The 12,858-nt window shown below is 45.2% G+C and overlaps 1 protein-coding gene across 6 annotated transcripts in view; it reads left to right on the forward strand.

The window, feature by feature from the left end:
- DNAH2 (dynein axonemal heavy chain 2) overlaps nt 1-12,858 on the forward strand; it is a 104,460-nt gene that overhangs the window by 55,400 nt on the left and 36,202 nt on the right. For all 6 annotated transcript variants that reach the window (XM_054688886.1, XM_054688889.1, XM_054688887.1 and 3 more), the window contains 11 exons: nt 303-455; nt 706-831; nt 5,925-6,143; nt 6,685-6,802; nt 6,963-7,099; nt 7,659-7,796; nt 7,883-8,041; nt 11,065-11,217; nt 11,401-11,492; nt 12,097-12,295; nt 12,439-12,663. In XM_054688886.1, coding sequence (XP_054544861.1) covers nt 303-455; nt 706-831; nt 5,925-6,143; nt 6,685-6,802; nt 6,963-7,099; nt 7,659-7,796; nt 7,883-8,041; nt 11,065-11,217; nt 11,401-11,492; nt 12,097-12,295; nt 12,439-12,663 — 1,719 coding nt within the window. The remainder of the gene's footprint in view (nt 1-302; nt 456-705; nt 832-5,924; nt 6,144-6,684; nt 6,803-6,962; nt 7,100-7,658; nt 7,797-7,882; nt 8,042-11,064; nt 11,218-11,400; nt 11,493-12,096; nt 12,296-12,438; nt 12,664-12,858) is intronic.

The raw sequence follows: 12,858 nt of genomic DNA on the forward strand, positions 1-12,858 counted from the left end.
TCCATCTTTGGTCCTAGGACAGAGGAACCCCCATCCCAAGGCCTTACAATTAGCATATCTTAGGAGGAACACAGTGTTGTCAGTAGGTAGAGGGATTCAGAGGAGGGAGGTCTCCCCTCTGTGAAGTCACTTACCCTCTCTGGCAGGATTCACAAGATCTCCTCATTAGGACCATCCAGCAAGCACCTCCTAGCTACTTCAAGTCCCTGGAGCTGAACTTATTGTATTCATAACAGTCTTTAGGTGAAGCAAAGCAATTTGTGGGGTGATGAGTTGTTTCCTCCTGTGTTTTCGTTTCTTAGGCTCTGGCCAAGAAGGTTTATACACTTTACTCCCTGGCCGTGCAGCAGCTCTCCAGACAAGACCATTACGACTTTGGCTTACGCGCTCTGACCTCTCTTCTACGCTATGCGGGCAAGAAACGCCGCCTGCAGCCAGATATGTCTGATGAGGAGGTAGATAAGACATAGCCCTTGGACTTGAATCTTCATCATCATGGTCCAATGCACCTTCATTAAAATTTTCAGATCCTTTCTTTCCCTAGATTAATCTTCCCATCTGTCTGCCTGTTAGTCATTGCTAATGACTAACTCAGGTGCATCTGTTGGTTCGGGCTCCTGGGCCTCACCCCATTGGAGAGGAAAGGTCTTGTGAATACCTAGACCCTGACTTTGCAAGCCTCAGTTTCTGTCTTTTCCCACTCAGGTGCTGCTGCTCTCTATGAGAGATATGAACATTGCCAAGCTGACTTCAGCTGACGTACCACTATTCAATGCCATCGTGCAGGATCTATTCCCCAATGTTGAGCTGCCTGTCATTGACTATGGCAAGGTATTTGTTCCTTAATACTCTCCCTGAACTCATATGTGAATGTGGGTCCAGGAACACAACACTGGGTTTCCAGGTCTTGTTTTGTAATTCTGTACCTGCTATGTTGCAGAAGGCAGTTGACCTTTCTTTGGGCTTCCTTATTTATAAAATGTACTGACTTATTCCAACATTCCTCTCTTTCACTACAACTCCCAACTCCCAACACCCCTCCTCAAATATTTCTCCTCAGCAGTTCTTTGACTTCATTGAGACCTCTAATCTACTGGCTTTTCTACTTTCTCTGTACTCACTAGACTTCTCTGATCTCGACTCTCCTCATTCAGAGAATTTTGAGGAGGACTTCCAGGAATTGTTTGATATGTGAGAGCAGTGGAATGGACGGGGGTGGGAGAGGAGATTTTTGCAAGTATAGGAACTTTCTCCTCTCACCATATGGTAGTTTACATACCCTGGATAATTCTTTCAATGAAGCCACTAAAATTCTGGATAAAAATATAAAAGAACATCTTTGTAAATGTATTGCTAAGCTGGCACTAAAGAAAGAAACCTGGGGTGGCGAGGGGTGTAAAAACAGGGAGATAAGTGAATGTGAAAGCTGGCTTTCCTCTTGAAATTTTTTGTTGAACTGGAGGTAGGAGAAAAGCAGCCCAAGTCTGGCTGTATAACAGAAAACCCAGTCCTACATAAACCTCAGTTCACAAGGGAAAACACCCTGAGATAGAGAGAAAACAAGAAACTCGCTACTGAGAAAGGTCCAGATGGTAAGGAAACTGCTTGTCTTGACCTCGGATGCTAGGAGGAGGGGTCAAAATGTCCTTCTAGTCTCAAAAAGTCTGTAGTCATAATTTATTCTACTGAATAATTTTCCCAAATCTCAAACTTAGAATTTAATTTTAAGTAGTTTCAGGTTGCTAGTGCCTCCCCCAGATGACTGACAGAAGCAGATGCAAATTTGTTTCTGGAAGAATGAAATTTCAACTTGAGCCTCAAAGAATTCTCATAAAAGTTCAAGATAAAAGTCTAAGAAAATGAGTTGTTCCTGGCCAGAATTCACAAAACACACAAGGAAATAAGATATCATGAATGGAAGTTTGAAGAACAACTAGACAGCAGAATTAGAGCCGCAAAGATTATTGAAAATAGTTGGCACAGGGAGGCAGGATCAATAAAGAAAGAATTCAAGAAGAATCCCAGAATGGAAAGATTTGAGATTTCAAAATGGAAGATGACTAAATTTAATATGTTCTAAAAAATAAAAGAAAAACTTGAAACATGAGCCAGGAAAAAGAGATTTCTAAAGTAGGCTGGAAAAAGAATCAAAAGAATTTCTATTAGTGAAAAAATGCTATAATTGAAGGGAAACAGCAATTCAATAGAGGGAGGGCTTTAAGGTAAAGAAGGTGGATTAAAAAATTTTTGTTTCCCTTTGAAAACCCACTGTAACTACTCTAAAGAGATTTTTAAAATAAATCATCTATACCTGAAAGATTTGGGAGAATGGGAGAGGAGATAAGTTGTTGCTTACTGAGCAAGCACAAGAGGGCTAGAAGTGAGGAAATTGAGAGAGAATTCTTAAAAGGCTAAGCCTTTTTGGAATTAGGTATCCCTATAAGTAGGGAGCAGGCAGGAGAGTACAGGAGGTATATCTAAAATAACAAGGATTGGAGACAAACTGTCTTGGAAGCAATTAGATCTCCAGATCTCCTTTCCATAACCTTGAAAGACAATGCCTTTCCCACTTTGTATATGTGCTGCCGAAGCGAGCACAGCCTTTCCCACTTTGGCAAAAGACCAAACCAGATGGTAAAATAGTGAGTCTCTGGATGGGAGGATACCAGGTTTAGTTGAAGGCAGGTAATCCCTATTATCAATGAAGATCAAGTGAATGTTTACACATTGAATGCTGAGACTCTTAGTCTTCTTTTACCCCTCAGTTGCCAGAATGCTGGCAGTCAAACAGAAAATTGGGAATTCTCTGGAGAATTGGGATTCTCTGGAGAAAATTGGGATTCTCTGGAGAATCTCTCTTACCCAAGAGGAATTACCAAGACATTGAGAATAGAAATTTCCCAGTGAAAGATCCAGATATATTCCCTACAGACACACTCACAATCTACAAACCCCAGTTGTACACTCAGTTTCCAATCAACTTTTTATGTCTCCACCCTTATATATAAGCAGAAAATCCAGGCTTATCACATATCAGAGCAGAGCCGCTAACATGAAAGCATCCAAAACAAATAGGAAAAGGATCAAGAAGATGTGGCATACATACACAATGGAATATTATTCAGCAATCAAAAAAGATAAACTCATGCCATTTGCAACAATGTGGATGGAGCTGGAAGGAATTATGCTCAGTGAAATAAGCCTGAAGGAAAAAGAAAAATATTGAAGGTTTCACTTATAGCAGGAATATAGGGGAACCAAATAAGACATCAGTGTAAAAAAATAACAACAGTACAAAACACAACAAAGCAAAAACAGATAATCATAAATCAGAGACATCCTGCAGGGGAGGAGGAGGGAGAGGGAACAGAGGGAGGGAGGGAGGAGCTCAGGGGACTGAGGTGATGGTGCCTTGGGGAAGGAAACTCTATGGGGACTACACCTGAGGGGGTGGGGGGTGGCAAATATTGTTTAAAAATGAACAATGATGTAAAAAAAATATTATCAGAGAAGTGGGGGCAAAGAGTATTATCAATCACAGAAGACCAACCCAATTTGACCCAAAAGTGATAATTTCCACAATAATTTTATCCAAAAACGCTATAAAAGAATACCTGCAGCTGCCCGCCGATGTCTATGAAGGCGTCTCTTTCTTTTTTCTCTTTTCCTTAATAAATTTGCTGTGAAAAAAATAAATAAAAATAAGTCTAACTGAAAAAAAAAACAAATAGGAAAAAATGAATTAGAGAAAACAGATAATATGAAGAGAAAAATTTTTATCAACCATTAGTATTCTTAGAGATAAGATTGAGATCTAGTATCCATGAAATACTTATAAAATGCTATTAAAAAAGGAATATTGCAGAGAATAGAGCAGACAAAAGGGAAAAGAGAGATGATTCAAAAGCCAGTTGAGGAAAGATAGCTTCCAAACTTAGACTTAGAAACTCTGGATTCCCCAATATCATCTTTGTTAAATAAACTCCTCTGTTGTTCCCTGAGTCTGAGTGGTCTTGCAATTGTTAATGCACTGGTGAGAACCCACAGACTGTAACCTGTCCCCCACCTCGGCACTGTCCTTTGGCACTCATTCAGCTCTGTTTTAAGGTGGTGACCATGAAGGGACTGGACATTTGGACACTTGTGGTTGACCAGCCCAAGTGTCCTTTCCTTGCGTTGGTCACCTTAAAGCACTGAGCAACTGCAAGATGGCTCAGGCTCAGGGAAGAATAGTGGAGTTTACTTAACAAACAGGAAGTTGAGGAAATGAAGCGTTTCTAAGGCCACAAGTGGCAGCTCTCTCACTCAAATAATGTCCACCATGTCCAGTAGTCCCAAACAAAAGGCTACTCGTGCAAGATGGTGCTATCCTGTCAATGAGGCCCTGGACTGGTGGCACACCAGTAAGCAGTGGGCCAGGATCCAGCTCACAGTGGTGGCTGGTGGTGTTCACTGGTGGAGATGCTGACGTGACACAAAAGTCTGAAGACCAGGACTGGACAGCAATGGAAGCAACAACACCAGGAGGTGGTGCTGAATGATCAGCTGTGGAAGCTTTCAAAGGTGACTTGTCACCTGTCAACAGTGCTGGACAGCATTGGCCAGAGTTTTAGTCACCATTGGTCATTAGGAGGTGGTATCAGACACACAAGTGTTACAGCTCACTTTTTTTTTGTGAGCTATTGTTATGAACCAATAGCACAATAGCTCTTTAAGACACTGAGCCAAGGCCAACAGTGCTCCTTGCACGTAATGTCAGAGGCAGGGCCCAAGGCATGTGCAGTGTCTGGGGCTCTGTGAAGGTCTACAGAGGTCTGGAGGTCTACAGAGGACTGGAGTCTCAGAGTCTGTGGAGGCCTGCAGAGGGCTGCTGAACCCATGGAGGCCTTCAACTTTATGCTACTTTAGAAGCTGTCTGCTGAATCCTTCTCTCTTCGGAGGCTGAGAGCAGAAAAAGAATCAAGCTGACTCCTGCCTTATAACCTCTTTCAGGGTCCCCCGTCCTGTAAGCCTGACTGGATGATTTTCAATCCTAAGCATCTAATTGGTGCCAGTTAGCACCAGTCAGTTAACTTCCATTTTTCAAACTGAATGATTAACTAATGAAACTGCGCTTTAACCTGATTTACAATCTAGGCACAAAATGCAAAAGGGATAAGCCTGATGTCTGCTGCTGGAACTTGATCTGGCACTGGGTGACCTTGCCACTGCAGTCCCCTTGGGGCTACATGCTCTGGGTTGGTGTGGCGGGAAAGCCCGCATAGCCCACTGCTGCTGCTGGCCACTCTGGCACCTTGAGCCTCAGTGGGGCCGCTCACACTGTGTGCAGCAGGTGGTGGAGTGCCCGCCATGTTTATTGTTTTTAGAGCAGCCTGCACCAACCTTCCCTCAGGCTCTGCATGCTGGGGCCTGCTGTGCCAACAAAGCCAGCATGTCTAGCTGCTCAGGTGGTGGGGGAAAGTCAGTTATGACCCACATCTTGTGCCACAGGGATCCAGTTTTATATCCAGTGCACTGTTTGGCATATACTATAAAGGGGCCATAAATATTTCTTGAATGATAGTAGGGAAAAAAATGTGTCAGACTTTGTATTTTACATTGACTTAATATAGCAACCTCAGAAAAAAGTCTCCTTACTACTCTCATTTAGCAGGGAGTAGCTCAGAGAAGTAGCTTACTCAGGTTCACATAGCTGATAGCTAGGGGCCCCAGGCTAGTTGACCTCAGAGTCCAATTGCTTAACTCTGCAGCTGGTCAGCTTCCCAGGGAACCAATAAATGCCAGTGTGCAAAGGGCCTGTTCCTTTTTTTTTTTTTTTTAACAGTGTGCGCATGATCCTCCTGGAACTGAGAGGATTTTGAAAGTCATTTGCAGGCTATATCCCTTTTCTTCCACTTTTTCTTCCTCTTCCTATTTTCTCTTAGCTACGAGAGACTATTGAGCAGGAGATTCGAGACATGGGCCTGCAGATCACGCCGTTCACTGTCACCAAGGTTATCCAGTTGTATGAAACCAAGAACTCTCGCCACTCCACCATGATCGTGGGCTGCACTGGCAGTGGCAAGACTGCCTCATGGAAAATTCTTCAGTCCTCCTTGTCTTCCCTGTGCCGGGCTGGAGAGCCCAACTTCAACATCGTTAGAGTATGGAGTTGGGACAGGGAGGCCCAGCAAAGAGTTGAACAGCAGGAAGAAAATATACTTTGGAAAAGTATATTGGGCAGGGCCTCCCCAGTGGCACAGCGGGTTGAGTGCAGCACTGTGAAGCTGTCCACAGCTTCTGCAGCGTGGGTTCGATTCCCAGCTGACGAGGGAGCTACCCTCATGGCGCAGCAGACCTCTCCTGCCTTGCCCGCTGCTCCCCTCAGCAGTGTTTTCAGTCCATCTGCCAGTTCTGCTCCCCACTCTGTCTCTGGTGAATCCTCTCACCCTCCCGTGCCTCTGGCCTGTGCCCCAGTCTTATATAAATAAATTAAAAAAAAAAGTATATTGGGCAAAAAGTATCTTGGAAGTTAGAATGCGTAAGTGTCAGAGAAAGAAGGCAGTGAGACCAAGAGATCAGGGCCTGGGAGGGAGAGACAGAGAGGGGCAAATACAAATATACAAAGGAGGGGAAACTGGGAAAGGGAGATTTGGGGGTTAGTGTCTATCAGCACTCAAAACTCCCTTCCTGTGTCATTTTTAGGAGTTCCCTTTGAACCCTAAGGCCTTGTCCCTAGGAGAGCTGTATGGGGAATACGATCTCAGTACTAACGAATGGACAGACGGCATCCTGTCTAGCGTCATGCGGACAGCCTGCGCAGGTACCCAAGGGTCATGAGGTAGGACAGTTTAGAGGCAGAAAGCTTATATTTGGGAGAAAAATGCTTGGGAAGCACTGCCGTGTATCTCCCAGGCAGTGAGTGTGGAGGGGGGCTCGGTGAGAAGGTGCCTCGTTTCCTTATCAACCTACCTTCTACCAAGATGAGAAGCCAGATGAGAAGTGGATCCTCTTTGACGGGCCTGTGGACACACTGTGGATTGAGAGCATGAACTCCGTCATGGACGACAACAAAGTGTTGACACTCATCAATGGGGAGCGCATTTCAATGCCTGAACAGGTACAGTGGGTGCCCCTGGAAGAGGGAACTAGAGGGCAGGGGCAGAGCTCAGGAAGGAGCATGCCACCATGGGCTCCCAAAGAAGAGTAAGTTCCAGAGGAGAGATGTGAGAAGGAGGATGCCTGGGTTCAGGAAAACCTGTGACTGAAGAAAAAACGCTTCGTCTGCCATGGACGTTGAGAACAGTGATTCAGAAAAGAACTTTGTGTGTTAGGAAGCCCTGTGTAGACCGACACAGGCCTCAGCCTGGTTTCCACTGCCATGTAACTCTATAGACCTTGACTATATACACCCAAGTGTGAAGTCACAGACTGTAGAGCGTGCCCCTTTCTGCCTGCTCAAAGGGTGCAAGCAAGTGAGCCATTTTTCACATGGATAACCTTGAACAAGTTCTAATTTCTTTTGAAAAGTACATAATTTGTAAACCTCTTTATTCATCCTATACCACTCTTAGTACTTGGTAGATACGCTCTGGGACATTGGTGTCCTGGGTGTTTTATTATTATTGATGGGGGCAGGGTGGAGGGAGCAAAGTGCTTCTGACAAAGTACCTCCTTAGGTGTCTCTCCTGTTTGAAGTGGAGAACTTAGCAGTGGCCTCTCCAGCCACGGTGTCTCGTTGCGGGATGGTCTTCACTGACTACACAGACCTGGGCTGGAAGCCCTATGTGCAGTCGTGGCTGGAGAAGAGACCAAAGGTAGGAAGGGAACTGAGAGGGGGGAGGTGACCAACATGGCCTACAGGACACAGGAGGTAATTCAGGGCCTTCTCGCTCAACCTCAGGGCGAGGTAGAGCCCCTGCAACGCATGTTCGACAAATTCATCAAGAAGATGCTGACCTTCAAGAAGGACAACTGCCGAGAGCTGGTTCCCCTCCCTGAGTACAGCGGAATCATCTCCCTCTGCAAACTGTACTCAGTCCTGGCCACACCAGAGAATGGGGTAAGAGGGCCTCAAATCAGGGCCAGCACAGGAAGGGCTTATGACTTCCGGGGACAACTTCAGGGAAACTGTCTGAGACAGTGCGAAACCAGGCTTGAGCAGAGCAGAGACTCCCAGGGTAGAAGTCAGTGAGGGGCGTGTGTGTGTGTGTGAGTGTGTGAGTGATGTGTCAGTGTGAGTGATGAGTCAGTCCTAGAAGGCCTGACTAAGGATTCTAAATGGGATATGATACACAATAGAGTCTCATGTAACTTCCTACCCATAGTTTGGTAGCTGAGCATATTAGTTCATTGAGTTTCCCAATCCCCTCTCTTCTGAAAAAATAAATACTAAGTCTTGGTATTTATGAGGCCTGGGGGGATACCATTTCTGCTTGAAGGAGTGCCCAGCCTAATCTGATGAGAGGTTTTAAAATTTTTCAGCTTTCTGGAAATATATGATATTTAAGAAATTTTTTTCAGTGTAGGGTTATGGAATAAGGACAAAAATGAGATATTTTTCTGTTGAGATTAAATCACTGCTGAGAAATGGTTTGTACTTTTTTTTAAAAAAAAATCAGATAACTAATCTGTTAATATAAAGTTATATAACAAGATCTACAATGGCAGGTCATTCTTGCTACAGTTAATATAAATTAAAATTATGTAGATGAACTTGCAAGATAACTTATAGGAAAAGGTCAGTCATACAGTGTCTGGCACTTGGGATCGGCTGAGTAAAAAAGGCTTTCTGAGTGAGCAGCAAAGGGACAAACACTAATGAACAGCACAAAGAGAGCAGGGCTTTCTAGGTAAAGAGAAAGATCTTTGCAAAAACACAGGAGAGGCAGTCCCTGCTGGCCAGGCAGGGTAGGGGTAGGATTTGCTTGCAGATATCTTCCTGTGGCAGAAACCCCAAGAAGAGGATGTATTGTGTGTTGGGGGAAATTGGGAGGACAAAATAAGGATTGTGGATTAAATATGGTAGACAATAGAATCTCAACACAATTTCCCATCCATGTTTTTTTTCCTAATTTATTTTTGCGTAGAAGAGCTGGGGTGTAGGCCAGAGGTGAGGGGATGAGAGGATTCACCAGTGATAGGGTGGGGAGCAGAACAGGCAGACTGCCTGAAATACGCTGCTGAGGGGAGCAGCGGGTGAGACAGGAGAGGTCTGCTGCGCCATGTGTGTAGCTCCCTGGCCGGGGATCAAACTCAGGCTGTAGTGGTGATGGCACTGAGATTTAACCCCTAGGCTACCAAGGAGGTCCCCATCTATCTTTGAGGATTATTCTAAGATCAATATTTTGGATTGGACAACATCCTGCATATCCATAGTTTTAGGTATCTTAATTCAGAACCCATCCTCAAACTCCCCACCTGTGTGGCTGTTTCACATTGTAGGTTAGCAGGATATGGATGGTGCTGAGTTAGCTGTCTGTTAGGCAGTCATGAGTTCCATATACTCCTCTGTCCGAAAACAGTGTCTCCCTGTTTCCTCTGGGTTGGGGAATTGAGAGCATGAACTCTAAATATACTACTTCTGCTATTAAATTGGTACATTTAAAATTTCAGTGTTTAATTATATAAATAATAATTGAAACTAGTTTCTTTTCTAAAGATTACAAATTTTCATATACAGCTAAAGTGCTCTTTGATCACGCTCTTCACCCAATCCTGGTCTACTTCTCCCCCCACACAAATAACAACTGTAGTATCTTTGTTTGTATTATTACAGTTTTAAATACATACTTATATCCAAGCCCATAGGTGTTCGATCCCCGCCAGGGAGATACCCACATGGTGCAGCAGACCTTTCCTGCCTTGCCCGCTGCTCCCCTCAACAGTGTTTTCAGTCAATCTGCCTGTTCTGCTCCCCACTCTGTCTCTGGTGAATCCTCTCACCCTCTACACATCTGGCCTGTACCCCAGTTTTTGTATGCATAAATAAATAAATCTAAAAAAAAGGTCTCATGCTATTTACAACATTTGCAATATCCTTATTAAATCAACAGTATGCTTTTGAGTTGCATATTGCTACATATGGACTAATTTCATTGTTCTTTTTTTAAAATTTTTTTTTAAGATTTATTTATTTATGCATACAAGAACTGGGGTATAGGCCAGAGGTACAGGGGGTGAGAGGATTCACCAGAGACAAAGTGGGAACAGAACAGGCAGACTGAAATACACTGCTGAGGGGAGCAGCAGGCAAGACAGGAGAGGTCTGCAGCGCCATGTGGATAGCACCCTGGCTGGCCAGGATCGAACTTGTGCTGCAGAGGCTATGGATAGCTTCACAGTGCTGTGCTTAACTCCTTTTGCCACCAGGGAGGCCCTATTTCATTGTTCTTTTTTTTTTTTAAGATTTATTTATTTATACAAGAACTGGGGTACAGACCAGAGGTGTGGGAGGGTGAGAGAATTCACCAGAGACAGTGGCGAGCAGACCAGGCAGACGGACTGAAGACACTGCTGAGGAGAGCAGCGGGCGAGGCAGGAGAGGTCTGTCGCACCATGTGGGTTTCTCCCTGGCCAGCATGGAATCGAACTGCACTGCAGAGCCTGCAGGCAGCTTACAGTGTGGCGCTCAACCAGCTGTGCCACCGGGGAGGCCCCCTATTTCATTGTTCTTTACTGCTACATACTATTCCACTATAGAGCACATTTTATTTTTTTCATCCCTCTACTGGTAGACATTTTGATCGTCTCCAGGGTTTTTTTTTTTGCATTTATAAAGATGTCCCTCCAAATGTCCCTGGATCTCTCCCCTTGACCACCCATGGGCACTTTTTCAAGGTAGATAGGGTGTGGCTGGATCCCTGCCGTGTATTTACAACTTAGCAGAGAAAGAAACTCAGAGCAACTGCTGAGCTACAGGAAGCTTCAGGTTTATCCAAATATTTTAGATTAAAGTTATTTCACAACCGTATGGTTTTCTGAACACAGCCAGGAAGGTAGGAAAACTTTGTGATGAGCTCCTAAAATAGACCCTTCCATGTCTTTTAGATTCAGGCTGTTTCTTTCTTTTCTTCTTCCATCCAGGTGAACCCAGCTGATAATGAAAACTATGTCTCCATGGTAGAGCTGACATTTGTGTTCAGCATGATCTGGTCTATGTGCGCCTCTGTGGATGAGGATGGCCGCAAGAAGATTGATAGCTATCTCCGAGAGATGGAGGGCTCCTTTCCCAATAAGGTCAGGACATTCAAACCCAGCTGTCCAAAATTTCCAGAACTCCTCTGTATCCCTGACCCTCAGACTCTTCTTGAGTTTCAACCTGCCAACTCAGCTCTCTTTCCTCTACCCAGTGAGTGCTTTTCCTGGGTTGGGGCATGCCAAAGAAAGGCTTTGGTAACTTGACATGCATTCCCACCTTAGGATACAGTGTACGAATATTTTGTGGACCCCAAGGTACGGAGTTGGACATCATTTGAGGAGAAGCTCCCTAAAAGTTGGCGTTACCCTCCAAAGTGAGAGCAGGGCTTTGGGGGTGGGTCTGGCTTGAGGAGGTGTGGGGAGAGAGTGGGGATCTAGAAGCAAAAAGGAGCTATAGAAAGGAGAGAGTGGGACCTCCCTGGTGGCACAAGGGGTTAAGACGCAACCTATGAAGCTATATGCAGCCACTGCAGCACGAGTTCCATCCCCTGCCAAGGAGTTACCCACATGGTGCAGCAGACCTCTCCTGACTCACCCGCTGCTCCCCTCAGCAGTGCATTTTGGTCAATCTATCTGTTCTGTTCCCCACTCTGTCTCTGATGAATTCTCTCACCCCCCACACCTCTGGCCTGTACCCCAGATCTTGTATGCATAAATGAGTAAATACTTAAAAAAAAAAAAAAGAAAGGAGAGAGTGGATCCCAGAGTAGATACTCTTTGAGTACAGGAAGTAGGATTTAGAGGTGTGGGGGCAGGATCCTTAAGGAGAATGCCAGTTCCCTAGTCTCCCCAGGGGGCAGGATTGATGATTAGAGAGTGGTGATGCTGGAGGAAGACAAACACTGGGAGGCAGAATGAAGTGGGAGTTGGGACGGAGTGGGCCGAGGATCCTAAGACCCAGTTCTGTTTGTTCCCCAGCTCCCCGTTCTATAAGATCATGGTGCCCACCGTTGACACTGTTCGTTATAATTACTTGGTGAGCTCTTTGGTGGCCAACCAGAATCCCATCCTTCTGGTAGGTCCCGTGGGGACCGGAAAGACCTCCATTGCCCAGAGTGTTCTGCAGTCTTTGCCCTCCAGCCACTGGTCGGTACTCACTGTCAACATGTCTGCACAGGTGTGTTACAAGACCTGTTCCCCCCCGCACCCGGACCCAACCTTCTGCTCTCCCTTAGGATCCAGATGTCTGATGGGCACCTCTCTCTAACCCCATATTTCTCTTGGGGGACCCAAGCATTCATTCTATACCTTTTTCACCAGACCACATCCAATAATGTGCAGAACATCATTGAGAGCCGGGTGGAGAAGCGAACCAAGGGTGTCTATGTGCCATTTGGAGGCAAAAGCATGATCACCTTCATGGATGACCTAAATATGCCAGCTAAGGACTTGTTTGGGTCCCAGCCACCTCTGGAGCTGCTTCGCCTCTGGATTGACTATGGTTTCTGGTACGATCGTTCGAAACAGACCATCAAGTACATACGAGTAAGCATTCCGAGGACTCATTCTTCAGGCCTCTGCCCTCCCATGATGTACTCCATCCTCATTCCATAAGATTCCTGGGAGGGAATCCTATAATTCCATATTTTGCTCCATACATGCATGCCTGCCTGTCTCAAGACCCAGACATCTGGCTCCCAAGTTATCAATTCTGAATATTAGGAACTGACCCTGCCTGGT

The sequence above is a fragment of the Talpa occidentalis genome, unplaced genomic scaffold (assembly GCF_014898055.3).
Source record: "Talpa occidentalis isolate TD23 unplaced genomic scaffold, MPIMG_talOcc4v2.1 talOcc4.7, whole genome shotgun sequence".
In the NCBI taxonomy this organism is placed as follows: Eukaryota; Metazoa; Chordata; class Mammalia; order Eulipotyphla; family Talpidae; genus Talpa; species Talpa occidentalis.